The sequence below is a fragment of the Branchiostoma floridae genome, unplaced genomic scaffold (assembly GCF_000003815.2).
Source record: "Branchiostoma floridae strain S238N-H82 unplaced genomic scaffold, Bfl_VNyyK Sc7u5tJ_193, whole genome shotgun sequence".
In the NCBI taxonomy this organism is placed as follows: domain Eukaryota; kingdom Metazoa; phylum Chordata; class Leptocardii; order Amphioxiformes; family Branchiostomatidae; genus Branchiostoma; species Branchiostoma floridae.
This window is the reverse complement of record NW_023365789.1, coordinates 355,344-367,813: the sequence shown is the minus strand read 5'-3', so window position 1 is coordinate 367,813 and position 12,470 is coordinate 355,344. Positions and strand designations below refer to the sequence as shown.

Genomic DNA, 12,470 nt, shown 5'->3' with positions numbered 1-12,470 from the left:
GATATCTACTAATAATCTGTAGTAATTATAAAATGTTTGTTTCATCTAATTAAAAAAAATTAATTCTTAATAACTACAGATCATTAGTAGATATCAATTTGCGCAACCGTGAGTTTGTAGCTTTTATCATTATGCAACGAAAACGAAGTTTCATTACAGTGGTATGTACCAAAGTGCTGTATTTTGTCATAGTAAAAATTCTATCAGAGGCAATAAAAATGATGACGTCATCAATTTGGCCCCCCAAAGAATCAGATTTAGAATTCTTTAATGCCCATCTATCAACATTCGTTACGGCTTCATTCGTTCTTAATTCATTAATAAGAAAACAGTGGAAGGTCAAAATGCCAATTTAGCCAACTGGGATACCTTAAAACAAAAACCTTGGCATGATTTTCGGCCTCATCTGATACCAACTTTTATACCACAGGGAACGGAGGACGCAACATAGGGGCAGGCCCGAACCTCCAGCCTCAGACCGTCAACGGTCGCCTGACCCTTGACCTGAGTAACCAGGGCCTGACGTCCATCCCGGAGGAGGTGTTTGGTATCACTGACCTGGAGTATCTAGATGTGTCCAACAACATACTAACCAGCATCCCGGAAGCAATCGGCCGTCTGCAGAAACTTAACCGTTTGGATGCAAGCGACAACTTGCTGACAAGTTTGCCACAGGCGATCGGTTCCTTACAGAAATTGACGCACCTGTTTGTTTATGATAATAAGCTGACGGAGGTCCAAGCAGGAGTTTATTCACTGCCCAACCTTGAAGTGCTAGTTGTCGGTAACAACAGACTTTCAACCTTACCTCCTGATCTGGAAAAGCTGCGAAAATTGACAAAGTTGTACATTCATGACAATCGGCTGACAAACGTTCCACAAGCGATTTGTTCTCTGCCCAACCTTGAGGTCCTAGCTGTTGGTAACAACCTACTTTCCAAGTTACCTCCTGGTGTCGAAAGGCTACAGAAATTGAGAGAACTTTACATTAACGATAACCAGTTGACGGAGGTCCCACCAGCTATTTGTTCTCATTTCCGTCTTGAGGTGGTAGATGTCAGTAACAACAAGCTTTCCACCTTCCCTCCTGGTGCAAAAGAAGCAAACTTACGCGATGTCTACCTCTATAACAACAAGTTCGACACGTTCCCAGAAGTCCTGTGTGAACTACCTGCCATGGAGAAACTGGACATAAGGAACAACAACATCACCAGGCTCCCAACCGCCCTTCACCGAGCAGACAAGCTGAAGGACTTGGAGGTTTCTGGAAACCCCCTGACATACCCTCCACTGGAAGTGTGTGAACAAGGGACCAGCGCCATCATGGCCTTCCTGAAACAGGAGGCTGAGAAAGGTGAGTTACGTATACAAACTTTAAGGGCCTGAATGATTTCTCTTCTTACATTACATGAACACACGAAAAAATGAACTGTTTAAACCATGTCTTGTTTGGTTCTGAAGGAACAAAACGAGGTGGTCAAGAGGAGGAGAGATCGGCATCAGGCATAAGAACTGAGGAAGTCCGAGATGTACAAGGTGAATTACGACTACATGTATATCCAACCAATGGGGGGGGGGGGGTGCTACCGTACTGACGGCAAAGACCGCACTGACAGTCGTTCGCCTTGGTACGCTGTCAGTTTGTTTTGCTATGTATCAACAAAATCGCGTTCACCTAATTTCATGTTTCTATATCCTTTTTAAATGTTGTCCACTCTTTATGTTGATTTGTTTGCTATAGAAGAAACAAACCGAACTGGACAGGAAGGGAAGAATGGCTTGGCAACAGACAGAGAAGCTGAGGAGGTGCAAGATGTGCAAGTCACAACGGCTAAAGGTCGGTGAATGAAGTTACTTAAGCATATTTAATAGGTTCTATAAATGTTCTGAACTGTCCTAAAGCGATATCGATTTGTTGTGTCTCACGAATCAGGTGTCATACTCAGAACAGATGAAAACAACCGAATTAACAGCTAAACATGTTACCCTCTTTAATGTCCAGGGTGAAATGTTCATTCATTTTCCTAATGGGTCTTTGAGTCTCGCCTCGCCATCTGTTTGAATGTAAATGATGGCGTCTGTTCCTGGAAAAACGAAGCAAAACTCGTAAATGGCATAATGTCAAAACGGACTTGTCTTAAAGTCGTCTTTTTTCAGTTCATCAACGACGTTAGTGATGATGTAAGTTAGTAATGATGTAACCAAGAAAGATGGATTTTAGTAGAAAGATTAATTTTTCTCAATCTAAACAGCAGCACGTAAAGGTGTCTTCATGGGGGAGCCCGCTGCAGAGACCGAACTGGAGAGGAAGTTACGGGAGAGAAGGGAGAAAAGTGCCCGAATGGAGCAACAAGTCAGCCAACAAACGGACAAGACTGTAGAGAGAATGGACACAAGTAAAGGTGATTGGATTACATTGACATATTGATACATATCTGAAAATCAATGCTTTCTATATAATTGAAAAAAAATGCGGAAAGCATGTATAAATGTTTGTTGTTTTATTTATCATTCATTATGTCCAAAGGTGCGGCACCTGTACAGCCCCAGACGGAAGAGACGGGAGTGACACAACCTATTCCGAACAAATTAAAACTGACTGGAGACAACACAGCACAAGGTAATCTTATCTATTATGACAATGGGTATGGCTACAAACGTGACAGAGTATATGAGCAATCAGATCTAATGTAGATGAGCAAACCACTTCCCATGCACAGTTTGAAAATAAGTTTACCAACGTGAAAGTAGGATGTGTGAAGAAATGCAAACTTAAAGGCAACCTAAGCAATATTACATTGTTAAAAGTGGAAATATTCTGAATAAGTTTGTCTGTATAATATTGACATCTAATGCACTATTTTAGCACATTTACATCATTATTTCATAAATTGAGCCGTTAAAAACGGCGCGGGAACGACTTGCACAAGGATTCAAGATCAAATCTTTATTTTTGGTGGGTACAATAATAAGGAATATCCTAGTGCAACTTGTCTCTGGGCCTTTTTTAACCGCTCAAAGTATGAAATGATGATGTAAATGTGAGAATACCGTGCAGTAGATGTCAATATCATACAGATTGCCCTATTCAGAATATTTCCACTTTGACGCTGTAATATTGCTTAGGTTGCCTTTAACATAGGATCTATTGTGTTCAATACAATTGCAATGAAATGAAATATGGGGCTGTAAAGCTGTAGTAAAACTTTAAGCAATTGACGCACATTGCATAAAACCGGCTTTTAATATCAACAGATAAAGAACTTTGCCAAGCCTTCAACCGCCTGTCTCTTAAAGTCGGACAGAACCAGTGGAAACCCATTGCCCGGCAGTTAGGTTTCAACAGACAGGAGATTAAAGACATTGAGGTATCTATATCTTCAGTATATGAATCATTGTCATATCTTGTCGTGCCTATTTATCTAATTTGCCAATCTATCTAAAGTGGCACTTACTCACTCACTCACTGACCCGCTGATTCACTCACTCACTGAGTCACTAACTTACTCACTCTTCTTCGGTACCATCGTTCACATTATCTGGCATAAAATCCCTCTTAAGTCCGAAAGTCCAGACGAGCCGATGTACGAGACGCTGGTAAGATGGAGAGAGCGAGCCGGTCCTGCTGCCAGCCTGGCTGTACTGGAGCGGTGTCTGAGGGACCTGGATCTGCACCAGCTGGCAGACCAGATCACCAGGACGGCAATGGTCAGATTATTTTGTGTACTCGATCGTATTGTACATTGTAGTCTCATATTCTCTGTCTAAACATGAAAAACTACTACCCGTTGTCATTACCGGCAGCACTGTAGCGAATGTATTCAAGGCGAAACTAACAAATTGAAAGAAGACGTTGCTAGTTTGTTCTCATTGAAATCCCTTGGAAAGAAAAAAAAGAGTCAATAAAAAAAGAGTTGCTGTCAAAATAAAGAACTTGCTGTCAATATAAAGAAGCTATTTCTGTCTATCAGAGCCCAACTCGTATACGCGATGAGACGGGAGCAGTTGCAGGCCAGCTGCCGGGTGAGATGCAGAGCAGGTGAGTACGTACATCATATTCCCTCCTGTACACTTTTCGGTAGTCTGTCACATAGAAGCTGTAGCTAATCGTTGAGTCAATGTTTCTGATCGCAAGGCGGACTAAATTTGCATTCTAATATCACATATTTGAAAATCAGTTGACAGATTTTCCACTTTCGCAGGAACATGATAAAAAAACGTTCAGATATCCCGAACAGTTGTTTTTGCTATGTCCACTCTCTTTCTTCCGCTGACCCAACACATTTTCATGTGAATACGTCACGTTTTTATCTCTTTACCTATTTATGAAAACACTTCGGCTGGCCTGCACCTCACACATATCCGTCCCGTAGACTTTTCAGTAGTCAATCAATTTGCAATTAGTTGTTCAACGGGTTCCCCTTTGAAAAAGCGGACTGTCTACGGTGGAACATAATGTCGTTCAAAGACTTCCTTTGGTCCATAATTTTTACATTTTTCACTGTCTCTACTCAACGGCTTGCAAATGTCACATTTCCTATACGCCATATTTTCAAATAGATACCCTAGCGTGACTGTTGACCGAAAGCTTCCTATCATCGAGTTTGAACGACTCAACTTTCCGGAAGAGCCCATTCTTGGCCGTGGGGGGTTCGCCGCCGTAGAGAAGGCCCAGCATCTGGACTGGAGACAACATGTGGCAGTCAAACGGCTGCTGACTCGCAAAATCGAAGGAAGGTTCTGTTTCATATTTTTTTCTGAGTTATAACCATCTTTATATAGTTGATCTTCCTTCTCTTGTGTTGGCGCGACCATATAAATGATTATGCCAAGTTGCAATGGCATGCAAGATTTAAAAGGGTAAACATTGATCATCATGATGACTGGGTGACGTCACACCTAAGGACGAACTCCAGCTTCTTCTGTCTCCTGTCTCCATGTCAGTGATGGGAATTGTTAAGCTAAGGGCATAACCCGCCGTACTTGTTTTGGAAAACGTGGAGAAGGAATGGCAAGAGCAGGGAGGGTGCACGTTTGAACGCACGTCACTCTCACGGTTAAGCAATTGCAAGGTGTAACCGTGCCGTGAGCAGTTGCGTACATCGTTCGTTGCGCAAGTGATAAGTGGGTTGTACGTCCGATGTCTGTGCAATTGCCACGTTACCATTCAGTACTTAAAACACTTGCTGCGTAAGTATGGTTTCCTTACTCACTCGCATTGGCTGTACAAGGCACGTGCGTCGCGATCGCCCGTACTGGCTCGTACGGGGGCCAATCTGCAGCCCGATGGCAGACACGAAACGTTCTACGGCGTGTTTGCGTGCTTCGACATAGCTTACATATGGCGGCTTAGTAGCTTGTGAGAGTCCCTTTGTTTATAAACCCCACATTAACAAGTCCCTCAACGATTTTTACCCTGGAAGTGAGCAAGAAGTGCTGTATTCTGAAGCAAGGAAACTGAAGCTGGCCAGCAATTCGGACCACGTCATCAGTCTGCTGGGGGTCTGTCTGGACCCAAACTTCGCCATCGTGATGCCCTACATGGAGAACGGCTCTCTGGCCGGGCTGCTGCGGGATGTGGACGTGCCCTGGGCCCTGAGGTGGAGAATGGCGTACGAGATCTCCCTGGGGATGACTTTCCTGCACTGCCAGAACCCACAGATTCTCCACTGTGATCTGAAGGCAGAGAACGTGCTACTGGATGGGGACTTCCATGTGAAGGTACGGCTTACATATGAAGCTACCTGTGTCTGAGAGGATTTGTACATATTGCCCCTCTAATTGTTCTTTTTATGATGATATAAGAAACCAACTATTTATGAGTGTATCCAAAATACACGCTTACTTTCTAACCATTCCTGACAATGAGAAATCAATCTTACTATTAAAATCAAAGAACTCACACATTATAAAAGAAGTGGGTAAATTCGTCTTCCACTGCCTAAAAAGAAGAAGTCAAACCCAACAAAACCAGTATAAAGTACACTTCAGTAGCACAAAATAGTCATAGAATGTAGTTCCTAGCACCTTTGTATTTGTATTTTCCTTGTTATACATGTTGTTTGTACCTGCAATTCGCCCTTGGGCAAGAACTTACAATAAACATTATAATAAACGCACTGCTTCACCGTGAATGCTAAGACATGTTCTTGATGCCCTTCGCTAGATTTCAGACTTTGGCCTGTCTAAGTGGAAGGCCGAGTCTCGTGTTGTCACCGGAACAAGTCCAACAGGTAGCACAATCACGCATGCGCCGCCGGAATTCTTTGCTGACATCAACCTCGTTCCCAACACTAAGTTTGATGTCTACAGGTACTTAATCAACCATTAGTGCAATAAGTTTATTTGCTTTTCATCGTCCAAAAGAGCAACAAGTATACTAGTTTTTCTCGTTCAATCAGGAAAATGTCATTTATAGGTAACCAAATATTTTGTCAACAAAACCTGATATATTCACCAATTAACAGCAAATTTTAGTGCTGGAAAGGCACCGTTTAATGCTTCACAACTGTGATGTGACTTTTTAAATCAAATGTCTTCATACAGTCACTCCCCTACTTGTTTTTTTTTATCTGGATGTTTGATGAACATGTCATTTGTTTTCAGCTTTGGTGTGCTGCTGTGGGAGATTGTCACTAGAAGGCAGCCGTATGCACGTGAGTTGAGTTCATGATTTTGTTTGGTGTTACAGCATGTATCTTTGGTACATTAGTTGAAAGTTTATTTGCAAGTTCTTGTCCGAGGGCTAATTGCAACATAGGACATACAGAATACATAAAATAAGTATCCTTAGTATCCTTTGGGATGAAATTAGTATCCATTAGTATTCTTTGGAATGTTTTTTGTTAACGGTTTTTATCTATTTACATTATCAGATGCTGCCAATTCGACCTTGATCACCGTATTGGTCAACATGGGTCAACGACCTGACCTGACCCTGATCCCCACAGACCGGGAGGACGTGACGTCAGTGAGCGAACTGATGCAGACATGTTGGAGCCAGAACCCGGAAAACAGACCATCATTCCAAGGTGAGGATAGCTCCATGTCGTACCTTGTTTGAATGGTCTATTCTGAGCTTTTATGCAAACAAAATTTAAAAAAAAAACGTCCCTTTCATTATGGAAAACTAAGCTTGAAGTAAATTGTAACCAACTGTCCATTTAATCATCGTTTTTAACAATGCAACTGGCTATAACTAGTTGTTCGCCCATTGTGTATATTGATATGTCAGCAGTTTAAATCTTTAGCTGTATTTGCAACAGACCTCATAAAAAGACACTGGGACCTATGAACATTATTCTTTGACAGACAACCCCGTAAGATGTTTCTCTTTCCCGTTTAGACTGTGCTGACAAGCTCCATCATCTGATCAACAGATTTAGTCAGCAGGAGATTCTACAGGCCATCAGCACTGTGGTAAAGATGAAGGTAATTTTGTATATTCATAATAAATTTTACAATTTTCCTGGCACTTTTAGGTACCTTGCTGTCTAAAATGATTTGAAACTTACAATTACACGCACAAACAGTAAGATGAGATAATTCAATTAAAAAACACTTATAGACTCGCTGTTGATTCCTGTAATGCATCATGAAATAATACAGTAACCTTACAGGTGGCCAACAAAGCGAATGAATCTACAAAACTACTGGTGGATTCGGTGTGAAAGATAATCGTTGTACCATTAACACTTAGGTCCCTTTTCATGACTCACACTTTTGTGCATTATTTGTTTGGAGTTGAGATTTCTTTTTTATTTTTATTACAGGCTGCAGTTAGCAAGAAGTAACAATGCAGACAACTGTCATGTACGAGAACGTGTCAATCGTGGTGACTCTCTGCTACTGGAACAGTAATTGAGCATTATGTAAAGCCATAAAGTCTGGTTATGGAGAAGACAAGATGTTCTTATCGTAATTTTCGACAGAATCATCAGCTGTCTGACCCTATCGCTCTGGACACGTGACGCGAGTTAAAGATTGTCGGAAGTCCAGAGCTATCGGGTCAGAGAGCTGACGAAGACTGACTGAGTGCAAATTCTTGAGTTGGAGGACAGTTTAACTGTAATGTATCAAGTCAAGTAAAGATCCCAATAATACTAGTGAACAGATGAGCTCATTTGTTCACTACTATTGTTGGGATCTTTAATTGATGTTTACCTAATGTTTGATCAGAACCATCACCAAGCTGTTGTTTTAAAACTAATCACAGGAACTTGTCAACTGACGTATCATGACGACTTCTCTGGTACTGCAATTGAGTCTAATTTAGAGCCATAAAATAATGATTGCCTACTTATTAGTTAATATATGCTAGTTTGGTATAATTGAGATCTAGTTTTGTGGTATATAATCATCTAAAGACGTCAAATTCATCTGCGAATAGTTTAACACGATATAACAACTTGGAATGATGATAATTCAGCTTTATAGCTGTTAAATACTTGACCTGCCTTTTGGCCTTTTTGTTCCCGTGATTAGACATGAGCTCATAGGCTGTAATCAATCACAATATGAACGTGTAACGTTGTGTTGATAATTTGACATTGATGTATGAGTAAGTCACTACTGAAACATTATTTGCATCTTCCTCGACATATGATAGTGGTTTGTAAAATAGGCTTAGTGGTTTATTGGTAGGACTAGTGTGATGAAATTATTTGTAGTTAGTTATGATTTGCTAGTCACATTTTGCTTCCATCTAACGTTCGATGTTTTGAGAAACCATTCCAGTCAATACCATTGGGATTGAATAACTGATTAGTACTTAAATATTGATATTCAGTATACCATTAGGTCATTGATGTTAGTCCCGTATACATTACATATATAGATGGTGATTTGGGGTAGACGATGTTCATTCTTAAAACATTTTTGATGCACCAATGGGGTCTTGTAGAAGTTACGGGAATTTGAAAAACACAGCTAGCTATAAACGTCTATAAAGGTCTTGAAACAGAAACAGTCCAACACGAGGGAGCAGAAAAATTATCCGTTTGCGATGTCACATTTGACATGATCATGTTTCTTCTTTGGTGGATAACAATGGTAACACGTGATTATCTTCACTATTGGTAAGTCATTTTAAGGAAATGAAGTTATTTTGACATATTCTACCTGTGAACGTTTTGGGAACTTTCCCTTGAAGATAAGTGACAAAATTTCTGTGGTGTTGAAAAAAACTTTACCTTCAAAAGGTCTCCCATACTTTAATACAGCAGCTACATTATATAAGTGAGCCTAATGCCAGTTTCTTGTTAAACATAACTTACTGCATTTCTAGTCATGTATTCGATTAATATTTTGTTTCGTCTTATGATTAATGATGTGGTGTTGGAGTTAAGAATTGCTTGTGGTGACTGTTCTCAAGTTCCTTCATTTACATTTTGAACAATTCATCAGTTCATCACTCTTTCATGGTGCAACGTAAAGTTGAGTTGTAGCTTTCTGCTACATTTGTATCTTACCCATGTTGATCAATTGTTTTTATGTCTCTACCAGACTATATTGGTCGCTGAAAAATAGTAGAAATTGACCAAAAGGACAGAATAACATATAAGAGGAGTTAGCTAACCACAACATTACAATGTACGTCCTACGGATGGTGTTATATCAATATCGCTTGTGGTTAATATTCTGCAGCTGTGATATTTAAATTTGAACAATTCAAGAGATACGAACCCATGTACTCATACATTGTGCGGCATAAAAAGAGTTAAAATCTACATGCATACACAACTGTTAACAGTTTTAGCCGATTTCATATTACCAATGATAAATACTGTAGTGCTTTGATAAGATAGTGCCATGTTCATAAGATAGTGCCATGGCACATACAATTATGTACCATCGGTAGCGTAAATGTTTTCACGCTATTGTGCTTAAAGCTGGTTTGTTGATCTTGTGGTATAATGAAATAAAATTGGGTGAAAACGACGCCTGGTGACTGTGTTTCCTGGCCAAGTATGCAAACCTTTACCATGGAATCTGATCCTGCAAACTTTAAACAGGTACACATAGTATGGCATAAACAGTAACCACCTCAAGGTGTAACGCACCAGTTTTGTCTTGCACAAGCTGCGGAAAGCGAACCTTACAGACTTTGCCACTTTTACATACGCTGCTTAATAAGAATGTTAGAAACCAACCTTCTTAGCAGGATCCACGAGTCTTCATTTCTTATCACGATTTACCTGGTATAACCAATGTGCTACCTTTCATGACCAAAGCAGAAGCTGCAAGAGAGCATGAGTCCATTGAATGAATGTTGATTCCTATTTATTCTGTATTCTAGTAATATGTATCTTTCGTATTTTATGTGTTTTTTTCTGTTACGTTGACCTTTCCGTTATATGGTGTAAGAATGCGCTACATGTATAGACCCAGGAACAATAGCTGGAATGTCAGGCTAATTGTGGATCTGAATAAAGTCACGTTCAGAGCTGTTCGCATCAGACTGAATAACCCAATCATTATCATCCGGGCGTGCTGGTTGCACGGATGGCCATGACTCTCTTCCTCCATCCTTCCTTGTCCTCCATTGCCTTGGGCAGTTCTTCAGTCGAGCAGCCAGATAACCCAATACCATCCTGCAATCTTAAGCAACACAAGGCGTTCGCCATCAACAACGACGGATGAACAACGTACAACAACAGCGAGCCATTAAGTACATTGGTCAGTTCAGAGTACTCAACAGTAAGTTGACTTCTGCCCGCAACCTGCAGTGTGTTGGCAGTTCGTTACCCTAACGAGAAGCGTCGGTACTGCAGGGGTGGTGAGGGAGAACTGACGCTTGCTACTGTCAGTTAATATCGCCTCGGCCGACAATAACGCCAAGAACACGTCAAAATTTCACGATAGCAGCCAGAAAAGGTCTGCGTTTTATGTCTTATTGACTCTATAGTCTTCCTTGATCACAGTAGCGTTGGTTTGTCCGGTCTCCTGAAACAAAATTGGACTGTTATTTCTAACGTAATAATCGGACGTCTCTTTGACAAGTAAGAAGTGCTCTGTCTGAATGGCGTGACGTCAGAGAATCAGTGGGTTGCCCAATTTACGACTGGAGTTGACACTCAAAATTTTTGTGTTGGTAACTACAGTTTAACTCTGCTTTAGAATTATTTTACCAACTCAGATAAACTTACAAGCTAAGCGTACGTGTCGATTTATTGTTGTACCGACTGTTAACAGCCAGTCATGTGCATCGGGGAATTTTCAGTATTTACAGATCCGCCTTACCTGGGTCAAAGGTAAAAAGAGCCGAGAGATTGTTGTCTGTCCGCCATGATAATCCGACCAAAACAACACACCCCTATTTTATCTACTGTCTCCCCACTAAAATCGCTTCACCTGCGTCCCATTTTTCCTAACATATTTGAAGATGCGGTAATTTTGCCTTTCTGTTCGCACTAAATATAGAACAGGTAGTCCGATGTACGGTAAGTTACGAAAATGATACTATTACAAACATCCTTTGTACCTGCTGGGGTTGACGACCTTGAAGTCACACACCGTAACTCTGTCTACTATGCAGGTATTTTGGATAAACAACCCGCCTACTGGCAGTTGGCATTCTGACACAGGACGCTGCTTAAGAAAGGACGAACAACAACCAAGCATATACAGGTATGTCACATAATAATTGCGTTCTAAACAATTCTATACTTAATTCTTGGATAGAATTTGACTGTTAAAACTAACCACATACCATGCCTTATCATGTACTAGAGTCCTGGGTTTTGTACCAAAAGTACATTTTAGTTCCTTGTGCGAGGAATTCGTACTGTGTTCTCATTTTGATTGGATAAAACAATGATAGCTCTTACATGAGACCAATGGGGGGCAGGGGGATGGGTTACTGTTGCTTTGTATATCTTTGTATATCTTAGTTAGATACACATCAGGGTTGTTCATCCGTTACCAACTTTTGGCTACTGCCACCCTCCCCCAATGATTTGCTATCCTAACGTGAAAGCCAGAATTTTCCTGCCTTGTCCTTTGCTGCATGATCGCAAATGGGCACACTATTGTCCTGAGTATTTTATTAGTCCGAAGAAACATCTCACGTTCTCGGAAGTCGTTTGGATTGTATCTGAATCCATGGATCCATTGCATTTTCTGTATGCAACTTACTAGCACTTTATCCGTGGTGGTAGAAAGCGACCTCTGGCGATATCCTGGCATGTCTGCAGGCCAGACGAACTGTCAAGCATGTTGTTGTTGTTGTTTATTTATTCGCACACAAGTATTACATTAAAACACAAAACGAAAACAATGGATAAAACAGGTGCAGGAGGAGGGAAAAAAGCTTGTGAAGCTTATACTTAGCCCTCCTCCTTTAAACTTAACAAAATTGATTATGATATATAATAATAATGTAAAGTAATACATAGAATAATAATGATACAATAAGGATAAACGAGTAATTAATGGTATGAATTAACAATGAATGATAAAGTAACGTAATA

At 40.5% G+C, this 12,470-nt stretch overlaps 1 protein-coding gene across 1 annotated transcript in view; it reads left to right on the top strand.

The window, feature by feature from the left end:
- The window catches only part of LOC118408560 (leucine-rich repeat and IQ domain-containing protein 4-like), a 135,459-nt gene that overhangs the window by 35,912 nt on the left and 87,077 nt on the right, over positions 1-12,470 (top strand). The window contains exons 6-10 of the mRNA XM_035809369.1: positions 5,424-5,721; positions 6,167-6,312; positions 6,607-6,656; positions 6,876-7,031; positions 7,346-7,431. Of these exons, the coding sequence (XP_035665262.1) occupies positions 5,424-5,721; positions 6,167-6,312; positions 6,607-6,656; positions 6,876-7,031; positions 7,346-7,431 (736 nt within the window). The remainder of the gene's footprint in view (positions 1-5,423; positions 5,722-6,166; positions 6,313-6,606; positions 6,657-6,875; positions 7,032-7,345; positions 7,432-12,470) is intronic.